Source organism: Echiichthys vipera (genome assembly GCF_963691815.1).
Source record: "Echiichthys vipera genome assembly, chromosome: 16".
NCBI lineage: Eukaryota > Metazoa > Chordata > Actinopteri > Perciformes > Trachinidae > Echiichthys > Echiichthys vipera.
Window position 1 is genome coordinate 24,617,496 of NC_139841.1, and position 22,373 is coordinate 24,639,868.

The 22,373-nt window shown below is 43.2% G+C and overlaps 1 protein-coding gene across 1 annotated transcript; it reads left to right on the forward strand.

Moving 5' to 3' along the window:
- Positions 1 to 12: 12 nt before the first annotated feature.
- LOC310958794 (uncharacterized protein) lies at positions 13 to 20,890 on the forward strand. Its single transcript, XM_083929906.1, has 35 exons — positions 13 to 104; positions 2,049 to 2,251; positions 2,329 to 2,974; positions 3,104 to 3,207; positions 3,329 to 3,394; positions 4,328 to 4,501; positions 4,720 to 4,853; positions 4,979 to 5,073; positions 5,200 to 5,254; positions 5,363 to 5,497; positions 5,620 to 5,847; positions 6,024 to 6,087; positions 6,173 to 6,365; positions 6,452 to 6,564; positions 6,683 to 7,082; positions 7,281 to 7,388; positions 8,024 to 8,060; positions 8,138 to 8,251; positions 8,358 to 14,127; positions 14,265 to 14,419; positions 14,505 to 14,686; positions 15,221 to 15,284; positions 15,377 to 15,524; positions 15,623 to 16,205; positions 16,318 to 16,634; positions 16,723 to 17,008; positions 17,122 to 17,438; positions 17,528 to 17,825; positions 17,939 to 18,080; positions 18,167 to 18,458; positions 18,548 to 18,833; positions 18,941 to 19,082; positions 19,171 to 19,462; positions 19,549 to 19,861; positions 19,973 to 20,890. The coding sequence occupies exons 2-35, from the start codon at positions 2,055 to 2,057 to the stop codon at positions 20,084 to 20,086; spliced, it is 12,564 nt and encodes a 4,187-aa protein (XP_083786032.1). The 5' UTR covers positions 13 to 104; positions 2,049 to 2,054; the 3' UTR covers positions 20,087 to 20,890.
- The last annotated feature ends 1,483 nt before the right edge of the window (positions 20,891 to 22,373 follow it).

Below are 22,373 nucleotides of genomic sequence, written 5' to 3' on the forward strand. Positions count from 1 at the left end.
AACATGGCGGATTAGTGTATGTGTGTGCATGGGTCCCGCTACCTGCCACCCGTCGTCGATAAATTGAGCTTATTTCTCCCGGTAAAGGACATATTCTTCAACAGGTACGTTGGCACAAGCTAAATAACACAATATGAACGTAGTTAAGTCATAAATGTAGCTGTCGTAGCTTCTCAACACGAACAGTAGGACGGTCCAAATCAGGAAGACTCGCATACTGAAAGTGTTGTGAAGCGAGTTCGAGCCCAGCTTTGTGCACTTTTATTAGACTTGTTTTGCACATTTTTGACGCCGTTTTCCGTGTTTTAAGTGTGTTATTTTGTGTTATTTCATTAATTTGTGGTTTCCTTTAACGGTCAGACTTAACAGCTTCTCGGCTGTCAACGTCTCTAGTCCTGGCTGTCAGCTGAAAGATAGCTGAGGTTCGCACAACAGTGAGTTGCACAAAAGACTCATAAATCGATGGTTTGCCGCATTGCAAACGTTACATACTATGTCGTAGCACACAAAGTTAAACTTAAAATAGTCATTTTCAACTAAAAAGAAACTTATTCTCTGCAAAACAACTCAAGATAATACATTTGGCAATAGGGTCATCGCTGTGTTCCCAGGGTCCTGCTTTGTCTCTTTATATAAAGTAGCACTGTCAGTGATCGGTAAGGGCTATCCTCCAAACAGCAAAATAATGAAGAGAGATTGGTGTTTTAAATGCTGTTTGAATGGTAAAAATCTGTTTATCAGTGTCAAAAGTCAAGAGAATGGTCTTGCCCGCATATGTGATGGTGCATTCAGGACTAAAACATCAATAGGTGTACCAAGGGAACATGTGTACAGGGAAAAACTGCTGAGAACATAAACCCTGGATGGATAGCCTGCACATTAAGGCAGAAGTCGACATTTCAAATGCTGTCGTATTCCCACTACAGTGAATCCTACATCCATGCAAGGCAAAATGGTGATTGTGACTGTACTGCCAGGACATCAGTTTACTTTAAACCCCCCAAATTTGTTTTATAGTAATCCCTTAAAAGTGAAATAATCCAAAATACAGAAGACTAACAGGTAAGGCCATCTGGTAGAAAGGTTAAACCTGGTATTATACCACAATGTCCACTAACGTACTACCACTACTGTTTAAATACATTTATGGCAGCTGTAAGCAATTGGCATAAGCAATTATATTGAAATGCTTCCCAACAGAGAAACAATGATCAACTATGGGGAAATGTTTGCAAACACATATTGCATTGATTCAGTGATCTGAATTCTTATTGAGCAGTGAAACCTGTGCTAGTACGAGGAGATAAGATGTGATGTGATTAATGATGGATTGAATGTTTTGCGCTCTGTATGTAAAGGACTTCATTTTGTGTTTAAAGGTAAGAATTCAGCAAGTCAGTTTGGCTCTTTGCATTGAGAGATTTGCACATTGAAACTCTGGTGTGTGAAACTTTGGCAGTCTAGCCAGTCCTGCTTAGACCTAGACTTCTCTTTATTGATCCTTTGGGGTGAGTCCCCCGAGGAAAATGAGATTGCCTATATCCTAATTAAAGAAAAGTCTGTCTAAAGCATGTAGGCCATACCCCTGCTGTTTTCTCGGCATCATTTTATTAACTATGTCACATTATGGCTGGAGTCTCCCTTAGAGAGAGGGGGAGGAGTTCAGCCATCCGTGAGGAACTCGGAGTAGAGCCGCTGCTCCTTAGCGTTGAATGGAGCCAGTTGAGGTGGTTCAGGATCATCTAGTAAGGATGAACCCTTGGCGCCTCCCAGGCACGTCCAGCTGGGAGGAGGCCTCAGGGAAGACCCAGGACCAGGTGGAGAGATTATATCTCCACACTGGCCTGGGAACGCCTCAGGATCCCCCAGTTAGAGCTGGTTAATGTGGCCCGGGAAAGGGAAGTTTGGGGTCCCCTGCTAGAGCTGCTGCCCCTGCGACCTGACCCCGGATAAGCGGATGAAGATGAGATGAGATTATGAGATGTCGCATTATGCTGGTTGTCAGGTTTTGCTGTTTGAATAATGATTGACTTCCTGTCCGTTCTAAGGTGAAAATGTTTCGCCGGTCAAGATTTAGCGCTCGTCCCAATGTTGGTACGGCAGGGAGAACAGCAGCAGCATCTCAGGAAGCCCCTTCAGCAAATCAGGAGGCCAGTGAGAGCCCCAAAGATGTCAGTGAGAGCAGCACTGTTACTGCGGTGACAGATGACAAATCTGTTGTGATCCCACCAGAAAAACCTACAGCACCAGGGTGAGTGACAAGCATTTAATGGCACAGACTACTACTTGAGTTATGTAACACAAATAACTATTCTCACAACTGTTCAGGGATGGTAACGACCAAAATGGTGAAGGTACCAGCTCCTCTGCAGCAGTCCAGAGGAGGAAGCGGTTTTCCATCAAGCCCAAAGTGGCCCCAGGCCGCCCCACCCTTCCTCGGACACCAAAATCACCTGTCAAGGCAGTCTCTGAAGCTCCGGGTGAAGTCCCTGTAGCAGACCGTGACAAACTAACTAAGTCCTGCCTAGCTGAAACTACAACATCCCCTCGGAGGCTCCATTCACCCAGGAGACGGAGGCCTTCAGAAGAGAGCAAGGACCTCAAAATGCAACCGAAATCCCCCCTCATCCTTTCGGACATTTCAGAACCTTCAGCTGTTCCTACAGAGGAGGTCTCTCTAGAACAACCCCATCTGCCGGCAGCCAGTGGCGAAGAATTAGAAAGCCCGTCATGCAGTCAAGTTAAAGAAGTTCCTCCCAGACTACAAGACAAAGGCCCCCCCTCTCTTCCAGACAGAGAAGCTATGGAGATATCAGAGAAAGCAAAGACACTAGTGTCATCTAAGTGTGGGCTTTCTATGTCAGCACCAGCGTTCTCCCTGAGCAGACTCCTGAATGACCCATCAGACTTACAGAGGCTTGCAAAAGCCCAGAAACTCAGAGAGTTGCTCAAACAGGAGATGCACAAAGAAAAGGTAAGCTCAGGTTATTCAACGAGTGCACTTCTTCTTGTTCACGTCACAGTCTGAATTTTGTAACATATCAACTTTACAGGTAGATGTATCTTGATTTATTACATTAAAGTGTTGCAATTGATGTTGCAGAAAACCAAGAAAGCTAAGACGCGTGTAAAGGAATGTACCATAGATCCTTCCAAAATGACCATGAGGGACCTTATCCGGTATCTACCACTGTCAAACCCCATGACGTAAGTGTCTCCTCAGCAATTTCTTTAATTCCTTACCTCCATAGGTAATGTTTTCTTTTGATTATTCTGGATGTTATTTGACAAATGTTGTTTTTTTTGTGGTCCCTTGTCTTATTTTCAGATCCAGTTTAGAAGAAACTGCTCAGGAGAATGAGACTGTGGTCCCACCTTCTCCAGGAAGAGAAGAGTACGTTTTTCTCATGATCTTTCTAAAATCTCTTTCCCAGTTACAGTTTATCGGTGTTGCAAATTATCCTATAAATGACTCACTTTCCTTACTTCCATGTGTATCCATACAATTGAAAAATATATGATGTGGTTATGTCACGTTTTCTTGGAAATACAGCACGGTTTTGTTTAAGGGCACACTCACACTGTCCGTCACTTTGTTTCCAAATCTTTCCGTAGACCTCTGAGTTTTTGTGCGTCTTGTCGACTGTTTTTGAATATTTTTTTAACGACCATATCTGCAGTAAACACTCCACCTCCGCATCACACCAACGCGAACCTTTCGCCGCCATTGTTTTAAATGTCCGCGCATGGTCGGTCTGTCCTTTTTTCAATGTCCGCACATAAAACGACGTCAGAACCGCTGTAGTGCTCGTGCTCGTGCATGCACAAACGTGCTTTACGAAATCCCACCTCTCCCAAACGGTCCGTGGCTGGCAAGTGTGCCGCAGCTAGGCGCGTTACGGTTGCACTCACACGGGTCAAACAAACTAAATTTTACCCGTGAAACCTGTTTGGGCAGAGTCTGCAAGAGCCCTTGTAGGCTGAAGTGTGTTTAATTTTGATGGAAGAGCAAGTGATTCATACAAAATTATGGAATAAATTGTAGATTGTACGATTACTTAAAGCTGAAAGTTCGACCCAGTATTGGTATAGAGGTTCAATACTTGAGTAATACCCAACCCATGTGGTATCTTTTGCAGCTACAGAATAATAATCTGAATGATGGAATTATTTAGTTCATGCACCACATTTTTAATCAACATCTCTATCATCAGCCATGGTTCATACATAGACATTATAAGGCAGTAGATTGCATAATGAGACATACAGGTTCTTGTATACAAACCCCCTCCGTTCCTTTTGTCTGATGTTTGCGACGTCCCTGCAGGTCACCAGAGAGAGCACAGCAACCTGGGGTCCTCCCTAAAATATCCAGCCCAAGGGAGTCCGAAGGGCTGGATCCAGAGGAAGAGGTGGATGCAGAGGATGAGCAGGATGATGGCGTCATGGTTCCTCAGGTCAAAGTAGCAGAGGATGGCACTCTGATCATTGATGAAGAGAGGTCAGTGAATTTTTGTAGGTTATGGAAGGCATGCTTTCATGTTTGCACAGTTGTTTTAGATAAAATGTAGTTGTTTGTTACCTTGATAGGAACTGACCATTATATCTACAAATGCAGCTTTAACATCCTCCAGAGATATTTTGTCTTACATTATTGTGATATTGGAGAAGCTGGAACCAATTGTGCTCTTAATCATAACCTCTCAACCTTTGTCTCAGCTTGACAGTGGAAGTCCAGAGAGCCAAAGGGCCAAATCCAGCACAGGACCGAGACCCCATCTTTGAGCGTGGCTCCACTACAACTTACTCAAGCTTCCGGAAAGGGACCCATACGAAACCCTGGTCAAGTGAAGGTTAGACCATCATGGATAGTCGAGATACCTGAATTATAACATTTTCATGCACTCGTTTGTTCTGTTGCCTTGTTTGTATCGGCTACTTGGACGTTAATGTCAGGATTGTTGCTGTTTTCCATCAGAGACGGACATGTTCTTCCTGGCTGTTAGCATGGTGGGGACAGACTTTTCCATGATTTGTCAACTGTTTCCTCTGAGAGCTCGATCAGAGATAAAGGTTAGTGACAAATACAGAGATACATATATTTATAGAAAATTAATATATAAATAGAAACAACAGGTTGCTTAATTTGGTACAATGATATAAAATGTCTGTGATAATTGCATTGATATAAACTTTCAGAACAAATTTAAAAAAGAAGAGCGAGAGAATTCCTGGAGGATTGACAAAGCTTTCAGTAAGTATTCAGTAGGATAGTGTGTTGAGCTGATTTAATTAAATAATTAATGTTTGGGAAATCTCTGCATATGTTTTGATGCAACATTTACTGACAATTGTTCTGTAGAAGAGAGGCGCAGACTGGACATCGAGTATTTTTCTAAGCTTCTGGAGAAGATTCTGGAAGTTCAGAAAAACAGGAAGAAACTCAAATCACTTGCTGTGAAGAAATCCCCCAAGAAACCCAGGAAAAATGCAAAGGGTAATTGCACCTTACCATGCTTTATCATTTTTAATATTCGGGGAGTTGTATTATTGCTTCAAAACTCATTCTGAGGTACAGTGTAACAACAACCCGTGTGTGTGTTCTATTTCCATCTACAGGCAAAAAAGCTTCAAGTAAGCTGAGCGTTGTGGAGGAGGAAGATGAGGAAGAGCAGAATGAAATTCTTGACTTGGAGGAAGAGGGAGAGAAAGAGAACGAGGACCTCTGTAATGAGGGAGGAACCTCTGTTGCTAAGCCTAAGAAGAAACGCAAACGGAAGGAGGACGCCTCGACTGAGGAACCAAGTGACAAAAAGAACAAGACGAAGAAAAAGAGCAATGAACAAGGTACAGAAGCATTCTGCTATTTTATCAAAATGCTCTTGATGAAGCTAGATTTAAATAATATAGTTATGTGTGTGCAGGCAGTGCGATGTTGATATGTATCCTGTTTTTTACATGCGTGTTTGGTCCTTGTTGATTGTTGCATGCAGTGTAACTTTGTTTTGCTTTTCTATGGTCAGATGAGGCCTACATACCCGGAGACACTGAGGCAGCGCTTCCTGAGGACCCTCCAAATTCAGACATGTAATGAAAGTTTTAATAATGTTGTTTTGAATGAAGTATTTTGAATCTTCAGTTTGCATTAAATTGCAAATTTTTTTTTTTAAAGGACCGGGAGTGTGGATGAAGCCAAGGACGCCACAATCAAGCCAGCGAAACTCTCACGAGGCAGAGCACCAAAACCACTGCTCCCTCTGGGCCGGAAGTGGAGTAAAAAGCCCCCACCAGCCTCCACAAAGACCAGCGATACTGCATCAGAAAAGGGGGACGAGAGTGTGATTGATGAAGCCCCTGAAGAGCAGGTTAGTATTTATAATTTCAGTGTTTGGAGTCATCAAACATTTCAACTCTTAACTTTGTCTTACTGGAAGTTATGCTAACCTTTTAGGTAAATCAAGACACATCACCCTTAAGGCAAGCCAATAAGAGGAAGTCAGACAATGATGACATTTCCTCTGAAGAAGAAGAAGATTCCACTGTTCAACCTCCAAAACCAACCAGGTACAATATGACATGTTTTCATGACTCTGATTACAAAATTGTATGCAGAAACATTCGTATTCCCAAAGAAAATACTCTGGGCAGGAGCGGTTCGTCAGTGTGTGATTGTGTTTAATAGGTATGGGAGGGTGCCTAAACCTATCAAGCCCTTGAATTACCCTGCCAAAGAGATTGAACACCCCCCTGCATCGGAAACCACTACTGCCTCGCCAGCGGGGTCCTCTGCTTCTGCTGCCAAGCCTAAACCCAAATGCACTGCCAAGAGGGCAAGATCATCAAAGCCACAATCAGACCAGGAGTCCAAAAAGCCTAAACTAATCACCCTCAGGGCTTCTCAGTCAGAATACAGCGATGAAGAGGATGAAAGGCAGCGAGAAGAAGAAGAAGAAGAAGAGGTGGAGGAAGAGCAGCATCCTGCATGTAGCTCCAGTAAGGACAGCACTGCCCCTGTATTTGTGCCTGCCGGCTTGCGCTCCCCTCGTCCTGTGATGCCGGAAGTGGAAGAGTCGGTGGAGGAGGTAGGGGAAATGTTCTCTATTATGTCTTGCAAAGATGCACACCATCCATTAATTTTTTTTTTTTTTTTTTTTAAACATATTTCCTTTAACAAGCATTTTTGTGTTTGGTTTTTTTCTTGCATTTGTTTTTTCTTTGTGCATGTTTTTCCATTCCATAATTCAAACCATCCACTCTGACTGCCCCCGTCCCACATGTAGCTTGATATCTTGGCCGATATGCCCGATGTGTTGGGCATCTCCCAAGATGCACTGTGTCCTGATGCAGGCACAGCTGAACCCTGTGAACATCAGCTGGACCTGCTTGTTGTAAGTGTCATATGCCTAAAATGTAACACCAGTGAATTTAAATTACTTCCCCCAGTTACAATTCTTAGTTTAATATCGGAGATCTAATCTTACATGTCCAATGTTATCTATCCACATAGTTCTATCTACAAAATGGCCAATATTCATCTCTAAACCCTCAGTTTTAGTGGATGTATTCGGTTTTGTGGATGGATAAAAGTTCAAACTTAAAAGTTCATTTTAATATATGTTTTCATCTGTATAATGTTTGTTGTTTGTATATCTGTAGTTTCGTAGCAAAAGTAATTTCCCCATGGGATTATTAAAGTATTTCTGATCCTGATTCTGATTGGATCACACACTCGTGATTTAGCCTAATTTTAAACTGAGGTTAGTTTTTGCTCACTTTCAATGAAGAGTAGAAAGGCATTCATGTTTGAACAATGTTGCATGCAGTCTTCATGAATACGCTGGATAAACTTAGAGCAGTCTTTGTGTCAAAATATAATCAACAGACAAAGAAATAGGCAGAAATGGCATTAGTGTTAGTTAGTGTTGATTTGGTTTTCCATACACATCACATCACCTCACATCACAAGTCTGGCTCATTTGGGAAGCTTGTTATATGACTTACACTATCTATGTTTCCCTTACAGGATGTTATAGACTTCCTTTCTTCAGAAAACACAGAAGGTATGTTGAAGAGGTATATACATTGACATGTATTTTTTCTGTCTCATAAATAATTTTTGGTTGTCTGTTTTTTGTAGTATCTGAGGATGAGAGCTACAATGAGGCTGCTCAAACCCTGCTCACCATCGGCCACCTGCCTCACGTCTCACAGTCAGCACACACTGAAATAGCCGTACAAGATCACATGACAGGTTAGAGACACAGAAGCCAAAATATTCATTACTTTGGAATTGGATTGCATTCCTTTTTATATTAAATTTCAGTAAATGTTAAATGTGTCATTATGTTTAATTGCAGGGACAACATCAGTCAGTGTGAATGAAACCAGCCAACAGCTGGAAGAGCAGATTACATCGCCTGCTGCACAAAAGGAAAACAGTGCCACATCTCTTGTGTTTGCAACTGGTTGTTTGGTCACAGAAACATCAGAAACTGTTTCCAGTGTGGAGCTACAAAACAGCAGAAAAGACTATGATGATATTCCCATTATTAAATCCAGTGATCCAGTGACTGATACTGATATGGACCCTACCCCTCAATTGCACTCAAGTCCAGAGAGCTCAGAGACAGATTCTCCACAGACCAGGAAAGAGTCTTTATTGAAGTTGGAACTAAAACCTAACCTAGGCCAAGCCTCAAGGATTGCTCCGTCAAAATCCCAACAAGAGACATCATTAGCACGGACAGCTGAAGAGAGCCACACAGTTGCTTCTGACCTTTCGGAAGCCACTGAGACACTATCAGCTGCAGAGGAAACCCCTCAAATATCAGACTGTAGTGAAGTGTTGTTAAAAGATGACTTTTCTTGTATTGATGTCAAATATACAGAAGAGCCATCTTGCAGTCAGAAAAGGTTTGTTGGTGAAGTAAAATCCAGTGCAGCAACATCAGATCAGAGTGCCTCAGAAAACCAGAGTCACTCCTTTTCTGAAGCCAAGTTTGAACCCAGTTTGGAACAGGCCACAAGAGACCCAGTCTCAACACCTGGGTCTACAAATGAAGTACTGATGTCTCATGTTGGGACAACTGAGATTAGCTGTTACAATCTGCTGTCATCTGACCCAACAGTCACAGAACCGCAGATCAATCAAGGGTCAAACATAGACTCAGCCCCAGTCCAAGAGATTAAGGACCATCCTGCCTCATGTGTTACACCTGCAGAAGATTTATCTGTCAGTCAGAAGGAAGACAATGAAGTCGGATCTACTCACCAGACCAGGAAGAGTCGATTCCAGAAAGTCAAACCAAATCTCAAGCTAGCACAGACATCAAGGACTACACATGCTAAACCTCAAACCACAAAAGCCACAATAGAAAAAGAACCCAACCCAACCTCAAACCCAAATTTCCATGAAAAAACAATAATAGAGGTTGAAGCAGAGCCAACTTGCACCACCTCCCCTGAAAAACCAAGTCAAAGTCATGGTCCAGTTTCAGATTTGATACCATCATTGGATTTGGGGACTATTCTTTCATCCACAGAGGAAATGTCTACAACTGAGGAGAAAAAGTCAGGCGTTGTAGGACCGATAGAATCAGGTGCAACAACTTCAGATCAGAGTGCCTCAGAAAACCAGAACCTCTCTGAAGCCCAGTTTGAAAGCAGCTGGAAACAGGCAACCAGAGACATTACGCCAACATTGGAGTCCTCAGATGAAGTACTGATGTCTCATGTTGGGACAACTGAGAGTAGTTGTTATAATCTGCTGTCATCTGACCCAACAGTTACAGAACCACAGATTGGACAAGGGCCAAACATAGACTCAGCCCCAGTCCAACAAAGTGAGGACCATCGTGCCTCATGTGTGACACCTGTAAAAGAGCTTCTTCTCAGTCAGGAAGAAGAGAGCGTAGCTGCATCTACTAACCAGACCAGGAGGAGTCGATTCCAGAAAGTCAAACCAAATCTCACGCTAGCACAGATCTCAAGGACTATACGTTCTAAACCTCAAACCACTAAAGACACCGTAAAGAAAGAACCCAACCCAACTCCAAACCCAAAATTACATGAAAAGGTTGAAGCAGAGCCAACTTGCACCACCTCCTCTGAAAAACCAATTCAAAGTATTGGTCCAGCTCCAGATTTGATACCATCATTGGATTTGGGGACTATTCTTTCATCCACAGAGGAACTGTCTACAACTGGGGAGAAAAAATCTGGCGTTGTAGGACCGATAGAATCAGCTGCAACAACATCAGATCAGAGTGCCTCAGAAAACCAGAACCTATCTGAAGCCCAGTTTGAAAGTAGCTGGAAACAGGCAACCAGAGACGCAACGCCAACATTGGATTCCTCAGATGAAGTACTGATGTCTCATGTTGGGACAACTGAGAATAGTTGTTATAATCTGCTGTCATCTGGATTAACAGTCACAGAACCAGAGATTGGACAAGGGCCAAACATAGACTCAGCCCCAGTTCAACAAAGTAAGGACCATCCTGCCTCAAGTGTGACACCTGTAAAAGAGCCACTTGTCAGTCTGGAAGAAGAGAGCGTAGCGGCATCTACTAACCAGACCAGGAAGAGTCGATTCCAGAAGGTCAAACCAAATCTCAAGCTAGCACAGATATCAAGGACTATACGTTCTAAACCTCAAACCACAAAAGACACTGTAGAGAAAGAACCCAACCCAACTCCAAACCCAGAATTACATGAAAAGGTTGAAGCAGAGCCAACTTGCACCACCTCCTCTGAACAACCAATTCAAAGTATTGGTCCAGCTTCAGATTTGATACCATCATTGGATTTGGGGACTTTTCTTTCATCCCCAGAGGAACTGTCTACAACTGAGGAGAAAAAATCCGGCGTTGTAGGACCGATAGAATCAGCTGCAACAACATCAGATCAGAGTGCCTCAGAAAACCAGAACCTATCTGAAGCCCAGTTTGAAAGCAGCTGGAAACAGGCAACCAGAGACCTTACGCCAACATTGGAGTCCTCAGATGAAGTACTGATGTCTCATGTTGGGACAACTGAGAGTAGTTGTTATAATCTGCTGTCATCTGACCTAAGAGTCACAGAACCACAGATTAGACAAGGGCCAAACATAGACTCAGCCCCAGTCCCACAAAGTGAGGACCATCGTGCCTCATGTGTGACACCTGTAAAAGAGCTACTTGTCAGTCAGGAAGAAGAGAGCGTAGCTGCATCTACTAACCAGACCAGAAAGAGTCGATTCCAGAAAGTCAAACCAAATCTCACGCTAGCACAGATATCAAGGACTATACGTTCTAAACCTCAAACCACAAAAGACACCGTAGAGAAAGAACCCAGCCCAACTCCAAACCCAGAATTACATGAAAATGGTGATGCAAAGCCAACTTGCACCACCTCCTCTGAACAACCAGTTAAAAGTATTGGTCCAGCTTCAGATTTGATACCATCATTGGATTTGGGGACTATTCTTTCATCCACAGGGGAACTGTCTACAACTACGGAGAAAAAGTCAGACTTTGTAGTTGTTGGACAGATAGAATCAGGTGCAACAACATCAGATCAGAGTGCCTCAGAAAACCAGAACCTCTCTGAAGCCCAGTTTGAAAGCAGCTGGAAACAGGCAACCAGAGACGTTACGCCAACATTGGACTCCTCAGATGAAGTACTGATGTCTCATGCTGGGACAACGGAGAGTAGTTGTTATAATCTGCTGTCATCTGACCTAACAGTTACAGAACAACAGATTGGACAAGGGCCAAACATAGACTCAGCCCCAGTCCAACAAAGTAAGGACCATCCTGCCTCATGTGTGACACCTGTAAAAGAGCCACTTGTCAGTCTGGAAGAAGAGAGCGTAGCTGCATCTACTAACCAGACCAGGAGGAGTCGATTCCAGAAAGTCAAACCAAATCTCACGCTAGCAAAGACATCAAGGACTATACGTTCTAAACCTCAAACCACAAAAGACACCGTAGAGAAAGAACCCAACCCAACTCCAAACCCCAAATTACATGAAAAGGTTGAAGCAGAGCCAACTTGCACCACCTCCTCTGAACAACCAATTCAAAGTATTGGTCCAGCTTCAGATTTGATACCATCATTGGATTTGGGGACTATTCTTTCACCCACAGAGGAACTGTCTATAACTGAGGAGAAAAATTCAGCCGTTGTAGTTGTTGGGCGGATAGAATCAGGTTCAACAACATCAGATCAGAGTGCCTCAGAAAACCAGAACCTCTCTGAAGCCCAGTTTGAAAATAGCTGGAAACAGGCAACCAGAGACGCAACGCCAACATCGGAGTCCTCAGATGAAGTACTGATGTCTCATGGTGGGACAACTGGGAGTAGTTGTTATAATCTGCTGTCATCTGACCCAACAGTTACAGAACCACAGATTGTACAAGGGCCAAACATAGACTCAGCCCCCGTCGAACAAAGTAAGGACCATCCTGCCTCATGTGTGACACCTGTAAAAGAGCTACTTGTCAGTCAGGAAGAAGAGAGCGTAGATGCATCTACTAACCAGACCAGGAAGAGTCGATTCCAGAAAGTCAAACCAAGTCTCACGCTAGCACAGATATCAAGGACTATACGTTCTAAACCTCAAACCACAAAATACACCGTAAAGAACAAACCCAGACCAACCCTAAACCCAAAATTACATGAAAAGGTTGAAGAAGAGGTAACTTGCACCACTTCCCCTGAAAAACCAAGTCAAAGTATTGGTCCAGCTTCAGATTTGATACCATCATTGGATTTGGGGACTATTCTTTCATCCACAGAGGAACTGTCTACAACTAAGGAGAAAAAGTCAGACGTTGTAGTTGTTGGGCGGATAGAATCAGGTGCAACGACATCAGATCAGAGTGCTTCAGAAAACCAGAACCTCTGTGAAGCCCAGTTTGAAAATAGCTGGGAACAGACCACCAGAGATGCAACGCCAACATTGGAGTCCTCAGATGAAGTACTGATGTCTCATGTTGGGACAACTGAGAGTAGCTGTTCTAATCCATCAAGATCCATCTCAACAGTCACAGATTCTCAAGTTGGACAAGGTTCGAACATAGACTCTGCCTCTGTCCAAGGGAGCAACAACCCTCCTGCTTCATGTGTTGCACATGTGGAAGAGCTACCTGGCAGTCCAAAAGAAGACAGGGAAGTCAAATCTACTTGCCAGACCAAGAGAGGTCAATTACAAAAGATAAAACGCAAACCCAATTTACCACCGTTATCAGGAACTGTGCGGGCTGAATCTCAAAAAGCAAAAAACCCTGTCGCACCCACACAGTTTGTGGCGACACCCTCCAGCCCTACTTCAAAGCCTGAATCCACTGACAACATAATAGAAGAGGTAGAAGAACAGCCGACTTGCAGTACCACCTGTTCTGAAGAATCAAGCCAAATTAAAAGTACTGGCCCTGCTTCAGTGTCAGTACCATCATTGGAATTAGGCTCTACTCATAAAACCGCAGAGGCGTCATCTTCAACTGAGGCACAAAAAACAGATGACGGATGTGGAGAAGACTCAATTTCAGAGGGCTCAGGACAAAATGTACCTCAAAGAAGGCAACGCTTTCCCAAGGTCAAACCCAAACCAAATTTCGGATCATCTTCTAGAACTACGCGCACAAAACTGCAGTCAAATGATGTGGTCAAACCTTCCGAGCAGTGCTGTATGGACACTTCTTTGACCTCTGAACAGCAGCCTGTGGACAATAACAATGCACAGACAGAAATGGAATTGACAGACAGCAAGCATTTGACATCAACACATTGTTTAGTAGGTACAGAACTTCTCAGCTCAACAATGTTAGGACCTGTAGAGTCAGAGAAGTCAGACAGCACATTTGAGGGTTCATCCTCTGATAGCGTCAAAGCAACATCTTGGGTTGCTGAGAATCAGTCTGCGTTAAAAGATTCAGTTCTTGAAAATAAGAGTAGTGAAGATGAAGAAGAGGGTTCAACGGACTCAAAAACTGAAGCTGTACCCCCTACTAATACACAGTCCACACAAGATCCAAAAGAAAGCACTCAGGACACACTGGACACACGTTCAGAGAATGACTCTGAGGCAGAAAGTCAAGATGGAGTCCAACGATGTTCTGAAACGAATCAAACCGCTGACCGAAGGTAAGACATGAATCGTATTTTACTGATTCTGTCCTCAAAAAGACCTAAGACAGTGTAAATACTGTTGTCACGTCTTATTTACAGCCTAATGTTTTAAATGAATTATTTAGGCATTCATTTTTGTTTTCCACTTAAAGCACTGCTGATAATCAGTCAGAGCCTATAGACTCTCCCTCAAGAAAAGCTCCCGCGACTCGTAGAGGCCGGCTCATTAAACCCAAACCCAACCTGGGACGTATCAGCCGACTTCCACATCCCAAACAAGTCCAGAATACAAAAGAAGCAGAAGCAGGTTTGACACCTTATTTAAAATTAAAATGTGCTCACCCCCAACAAAACATGACTTTGTTGATCACTATGGTTCTTCTTTTCCACAGATTCTGGTGTTCCCTCAGAAGGTTTGGAGGCTTTGGTTTGCCAAGAACCTATGTCTGAACACAGACCTGACATCCAGGAACCAGTAGAGGGAGCTATTGAACCACAACAACAGAATTCCGCTCCCAATGATTCTGGGACCTCGCTGGGCTTCTTGACACCACTACCTGACCATTGTACTTCGGTAAGATATTAATCAATATGTGCAGAGGAGGCATATCTTGAGCATTACATGTATTGTTGCAGTGCCTTTCCTGGTTGAAGTTTCTCTTAAGCTTGTTAATAGGTGGCCTTGGCCAGATTTCTAATAACATGGAGCAATATGAATATATATATTTTTGTGTCACCGATCCACCAAGTTTATATTGTATGTCAGTGATTCCACACCATGGGTAGCTCAAATAATGTGAGGAAGAAACAAAAATCAGTTTATTGAGTCAGCTGTAACAACAGGACATTACATTAAATGTTGTGTTTGAGGGTGCACATAAACTAGTAAGGAAGCAAGCAGTTAGCTACAAGTTATAGATAAATAGTTGAAATGTCCAGCTGGTCTGTCAGACAAGGTTTGGTAACAACTGCTGTATAGTACCAACAAAACTTCTATACCAAGTATTTGCACTGATTAACACACCTTTTTGGGATATAATCTTAGTCAAGAAGCAGTAATTTGTGGATTAATACTCAAATGTGTGTCTGATTCTCTTCACAATACCAGGATGCATCAACATCAAGTACAGAAGGGACCCAAAGTCATCAAAGTCTCAAAATATTTCCAGAAAGTAAGTCAGTTTTCCGTTGATTTTGTAATGTGAATTGTATACACTATATGCACCAGGGTTTTGCCTAAAACGTCCCTCACTCTCATTCTCAGTGCTGTTGCAGCAGGACCCTTCAGATCCAGATGAACCGTTCTTCATCCTCTCTCTGACTGAGATCCCAGTCAGCTCATTGGGGGAGGACAGTGTGCCTGAGCCCCTCTCTTATCTCCCTGTAACAGACGGATCAATAGAGCAACAGAGGTTAGTGCTTACCTTTTATCAAATGGTCATCCGGTTTATGCATGTGTGGATACACTTGTTTGGTGTCTGGTTATACAACTTTCCTCAATCCTCATCAGTGTTCCCGGAGAGAGTTTGGAAGCAGCAGGAGGCAGGCCCCTCTCCAATATCGCTGTGCCTGTGTCCATGCAGGAGAGTGGAAAGACAGGCCTGATCAATGTAATGGATGCTGGGGTGGACCCAGCTGCATATAAAGAAAGTCAAGTGAAACAAGCCAACAAGACCCTCACTACCAATGAAGAGCTTCCAGGGTCTTCTGTGCAGCCACAAGCCTTTGATGATGTTGTCACTGAGCCACAGACAGGAAGTCGAGATCACATAGATGCTGAAAAGGAGACTCTGATAGGTGGGCAGGACCCTGAGGAGAGCAGCTTTCTTTCTGGGACAAAAACTCCCCCTGCAAGCGATTCTCCACCTGGCAAAGCAGCTTCCAAAGGCCGTAAGGTCAAAACTCTACGTGCAGCAGGAAAACAGTCTACCCCAGCACCTGTAGCCTCAACATCATATGATGTCGTCACCATAAGCAGTCCGATAGAGGAGACCCACTCAGCATCCTCTACCATAGTGGACACTAGACAGACTCCTGAGCACAGCCGACTATCCACCAACACAACTCCTAGCAGTTCTCTGTGTCCACCTGAGGTAAGGAAGGGTACAAGTGCAGAGGTGGATGGAGAGGCTTCTTGATTCAGTGGTATTTATACACACCAACACAGATCTGAGTTCAGCTTATCATTTGTTCTTCTTGTTTTAGGTTTCAACTTCTCAGCAAATTGAGGAGGAGCCCACCGGTGTGTCTCAGTACTTCGTAAATGACATTTTTACAGAAGTGACTGAAGAGAATCGTGATGAGAATGAACAAACACACCACACAAACACCACCCAGCACTCAGAGCTTCCAGGGTCTTCTGTGCAGCCAAAAGCCTTTGATGATGTTGTCACTGAGCCACAGACAGTGAGTGGAGATCATGTAGATGTTGAAAAGGAGACTGTGACAGGTGGGCAGGACCCTAAGGAGAGCAGCTCAGGAGCACAAAGTACACGGTCTAGGAGGACTGCTAGTCAAAATAGGTGAGGAAAAAAAGTCCTTTGTTGAATTTTGAATAAATCTCTCAGGTTTTCAAACGTTCATCACTTTTTATTTTCCAATACCTGACAGAAAATCTAAAGGCGTCCGTTCTGAGACAAACAACACTGACCCTGTAAGCGATTCTCAACCTGGCAAAGCAGCTTCCAAAGACCGTAAGGTCAAAACTCCACGTGCAGCAGGAAAACGATCTACCCCAGCACCTGTAGCCTCAACATCATATGATGTCGTCACCAAAAGCAGTCCGATAGAGGAGACCCACTCAGCATCCTCTACTATAGTGGACACTAGACAGACTCCTGAGCACAGCCGACTATCCTCCGACACAACTCCTAGCAGTTCTCTGTGTCCACCTGAGGTAAGGAAGGGTACAAGTACAGAGGTGGATGGAGAGGCTTCTTGATTCAGTGGCATTTTTACACACCAACACAGATCTGAGTTCAGCTGATCATTTGTTCTTCTTTGTTTTAGGTTTCAACTTCTCAGCAAAGTGAGGAGGAGCCCACCGGTGTGTCTCAGTACTTCCTAAATGACATTTTTACAGAAGTGACTGAAGAGAATCGTGATGAGACTGAACAAACACACCACATAAACACCACCCAGCACTCAGAGCTTCCAGGGTCTTCTGTGCAGCCACAAGCCTCTGATGACGTTGTCACTGAACCACAGACAGGAAGTGGAGATCATGTAGACGTTGAAAAGGAGACTCTGACAGGTGGGCAGGACCCTGAGGAGAGCAGCTCAGGAGCACAAAGTACACGGTCTAGGAGGACTAGTAGTCAAAATAGGTGAGGAAAAAAAGTCCTTTGTTGAATTTTGAATATATCTCTCAAGTTTTCAAATGTACAATCACTTTTTATTTTCCAATACCTGACAGAAAATCTAAAGGCGTCCGTTCTGAGACAAACAACACTGACCCTCCACCTGGCAAAGCCGCTTCCAAAGGCCGTAATGTCAAAACTCCACGTGCAGCGGGAAAACGATCTACCCCAGCACCTACCCCAGCACCTACCCCAGCACCAGTAGCCTCAACATCATATGATGTCGTCACCATAAGCAGTCCAATAGAGGAGACCCACTCAGAATCCTCTACCAAAGAGGACACTAGACAGACTCCTGAGCACAGCCGACTATCCACCGACACAACTCCTAGCAGTTCTCTGTGTCCACCTGGGGTAAGGAAGGGTACAAGTACAGAGGTGGATGGAGAGGCTTCTTGATTCAGTGGTATTTTTACACACCAACACAGATCTGATTACAGCTGATCATTTGTTCTTCTTTGTTTAAGGTTTCAGCTTCTCAGCAAAGCGAGGAGGAGCCCACCGGTGTGTCTCAGTACTTCCTAAATGACATTTTTACAGAAGTGACTGAAGAGAATCGTGATGAGACTGAAATTCCCTCTACAAAGCAGAGAGTGATGGGCACTAGAGGTATGCGATATATGAACAATTAGTCATCACATGCACTCCCAGCAAATTGGAAAGATCTTTTTTTATCATGTACCTGTTTCTCTTAGAAGCAGCCAAACTGCAGGTTGATCCCACTACACAGAGGAAACAAGACAGCAAGACCCTCAGTGCCAAGGAAGCAGAGTCACTCCCCATCCAAACACACACCACCCAGCACTCAGAGCTTCCAGGGTCTTCTGTGCAGCCGCAAGCCTTTGATGACGTTGTCACTGAACCACAGACACGAAGTGGAGATCATGTAGACGTTGAAAAGGAGACTCTGACAGGTGGGCAGGACCCTGAGGAGAGCAGCTCGGGAGCACAAAGTACACGGTCTAGGAGGACTACTAGTCAAAATAGGTGAGGAAAAGAAATCCTTTGTTGAATTTTGAATAAATCTCTCAGGTTTTCAAACGTTCAATCACATTTTATTTTCCAATACCTGACAGAAAATCTAAAGGCGTCCGTTCTGAGACAAACAACACTGACCCTGTAAGCGATTCTCCACCTGGCAAAGCAGCTTCCAAAGGCCGTAAGGTCAAAACTCCACGTGCAGCAGGAAAACGATCTACCCCAGCACCTGTAGCCTCAACATCATATGATGTCGTCACCAAAAGCAGTCCGATAGAGGAGACCCACTCAGCATCCTCTACCATAGTGGACACTAGACAGACTCCTGAGCACAGCCGACTATCCACCGACACAACTCCTAGCAGTTCTCTGTGTCCACCTGAGGTAAGGAAGGGTACAGAGGTAGATGGAGAGGCTTCTTGATTCAGTGGCATTTTTACACACCAACACAGATCTGAGTTCAGCTTATCATTTGTTCTTCTTTGTTTTAGGTTTCGACTTCTCTGCAAAGTGAGGAGGAGCCCACCGGGGTGTCTCAGTACTTCCTAAATGACATTTTTACAGAAGTGACTGAAGAGAATCGTGATGAGACTGAAATTCCCTCTACAAAGCAGAGAGTGATGGACACTAGAGGTATGCGATATATGAACAATTAGTCATCACATGCACTCCCAGCAAATTGGAAAGATCTTTTTTTTCATCATGTACCTGTTTCTCTTAGAAGCAGCCAAACTGCAGGTTGATCCCACTACACAGAGGAAACAAGACAGCAAGACCCTCAGTGCCAAGGAAGCAGAGTCACTCCCCATCCAAACAAACACCACCCAGCACTCAGAGCTTCCAGGGTCTTCTGTGCAGCCGCAAGCCTTTGATGACGTTGTCACTGAACCACAGACAGGAAGTGGAGATCATGAAGACGTTGAAAAGGAGACTGTGACAGGTGGGCAGGACCCTGAGGAGAGCAGCTCAGGAGCACAAAGTACACGGTCTAGGAGGACTACTAGTCAAAATAGGTGAGAAAAAAAATCCATGGTGAAATCTGAATAATTCCCCCACGTTTTCAAACGTTCATTCATTTTTATTATCCAATACCTGACAGAAAATCTAAAGGCGTCCGTTCTGAGAAAAGCAACACTGACCCACCACCTGGCAAAGCAGCTTCCAAAGGCCCTAAGGTCAAAACTCCACGTGCAGCGGGAAAACGATCTACCCCAGCGCCGGTAGCCTCAACATCATGTGATGTAGCCTCAACATCATATGATGTTGCTCCCCAAACTACTCCGACAGAGGAAACCCACTCAACGTGCTCTGCTACATCACCACCACAAACAGAGGTGGATGTTAAACAGACTTCTGAGCACAGCCGACTACACTCTGACACAACTCCTAGCGCTTGTCCATGTCCAGCTGAGGTAAGGAGGGTACACAATGAGGGTTGAAGGAGAAGCGTCTTGATTCTGCTGTATTTTTACATACCAACATAGAGTTGATTACAGCTGATTCTTTGTGTTTCTTTGTTGTAGGCTTCAGCTTCTCAGCAAAGCGACTGTTTGGAAAGCAGCTCTATGGAGGAGGAGCCCACCGGTGTGTCTCAGTATTTCTTAAGTGACATTTTTACAGATGTGGAAGAGGCATGAACGTAGGGATTTGGTGTGAGAAGAGGAACCTGCTGGTGGCTCGCCCTTTTTTTTTTAAATGTGTTAAGTTTTGTCTATAAAGGTGTATATAATTTATACTAACAATAGTTTTTGCTGTCCGTTGTAATGAAGTGAAGTTTTCACAAGCACTTTGAACGTTTCCAGTAGTTCCAATTTCCTGAAATGCCTTTTAAAAAAAGCCATTCATTGAACTAATTAGTATTGAATTATACACATCCATAACAATAAATAATAACTTAAGGTTTGACACAATGAGATGGCAGCATTTCTTCAATTATTTATTATGTTTCAAGCCTCAGATTCCCCAATTTGGTTTTCAACTACCTGTGAATGTAATAATGTAAATAATGTACAAAAACAAACTTGTTTTTTTCCTTTGCCATATTTGTTTTGTCTTAATACCGACTGCAACATTAGTCTCAGGAAGGAAAACATCACCGGATTACTTGACATCATGTACAGTTGTACTTTTAAATAGATTACCTTTTTTTTTAAATGCCTCTTATGTGCATTTTGTTCATTTGTTAACTGAAACACACGTAGGTTGGTATTTGACAAAGGATGTCGGAAAATGTAGCGTCAATGAGGAAAGCAACAGAAATAGTTTCATCCAATAAAATTGGGTCATTTTATTCTGCTGATTCCCTCCATACTCAGCAGAGGTAGTCAACTTTGTATTTAAGGCAAATGTTCTGCCAGCTAGCTTTCGTTGAGACATGTTATAGTGTTATACTGTGTATAATGTCCGTTCAGTGTTTATAGAGGTCCAGATTTGCAGCATTCACATCATTATGTTTGGTGAAACACATCATGTGTTATCTTCCTTAAATGTTTTATTAGTTTCTTCAAAATAAAACATGGAATTCTGTAAAATCTGAATAAAATATATTCTTCCAGTGTCAAGTGTTTCATCTATGTCGATGCTTGTTTGTCAATTATTTCAATTTTAGGAAACTTTCTTTTAAACATATTCATATCAGAGTGAAAAGTCAGTGTTTTTATTATGATTAACTAATAAATGTTTAGAGGAACTACTGATAATTTACTGTTGTTTCAGCCTAAATAAATGTCTGCTTTTGATTTACCTGTTTGACTGTAAATACTCAGTAGGTGTAATATAGTTTCCTCTGAATCACTGTATGTAGGAATTCATCGCTGCACATGATACAGCTGACGGAATAAAAGGACTAAGGTTTGAGACTCCTCTAATCCCTCATGCTGCAACCTCTCGTAGTGAAGCTTAAGACTTTTGATCTCTGTTGAGTAACGAACTGTTCTGTCCGCAGGTCCACTCATTCAGCCAGTCAGCTGTGAGATTAGTCGCTCCACTCACTGTACTGCCTGCTGACTGCATGCATGCACACAGGCCGGAGCAGAGAAGGAACATGAGCAATAACACTCAGGTGAGTGAAAGGCAATGATGTTTGTATTTTAGCCATCCTTGAATAATTCCTCGTAGGTGTTCATGTACAGGAATGTGTGTATAATTACAGTAGGTTCTGTTTTCATTTAAGGTAGGTGCCATATATAACCTTTCTTTATTTGACAGGTAATCGCCATTTAAATGTTTTTTGACATGTCTGCAGATCAGAAATCCTGTGTGATGTATAACATGCTTTGTTTGATGCCCTTTCCCAACCAGTCTACGTCATTTATTTCAGTGTGCCCTTATACTATTTGGCAGGTATTGTAATTGTGAGGTATGGCCAGGACAGGCAGCAGCACAAATACAAACACATAGTTACAGACAGAAAATGCTAAAAGTGATTTACATAGCCTGGGTATGTCCTTGTCTTCCCCTGAAATGTTAAAAAGATATTTAAGCGGCTCTGCTACAAAATCTGCCAGTTTCAAAAAGTGAGGACTGATAAAATCAGGTCCTGAGGATTGGCTAGGATCTTAAGTTTTAGGGCTTTATGAAAGTCCTGCACATATTTAAAAGCTTCATTAAGATGTTTAAGATTCCTCTTGCAGATAACCTGGTTTTTATTTATGTACCTAAGCGTTGCTGATAGCGGCAATAACCCTGTGGTCACTTAGGTCATTGCAAAGCACACCAACAGCTGAGGATTTCTGAGTCATTTAAGGTGGACTTAGGCTAGTGTGTGAACTCAATGTTAACTATTTTCAAAATCTTTTGCGTGAGCTGCAGGTGATGCAATTATTTGCAATCCATTCAGAACAAAATCACAACTTATGAACATGGCTTAGGCTCAGAAAACACGACTGAATTATGCAACAACCTTCTGAACATTAAAGCTTTAAC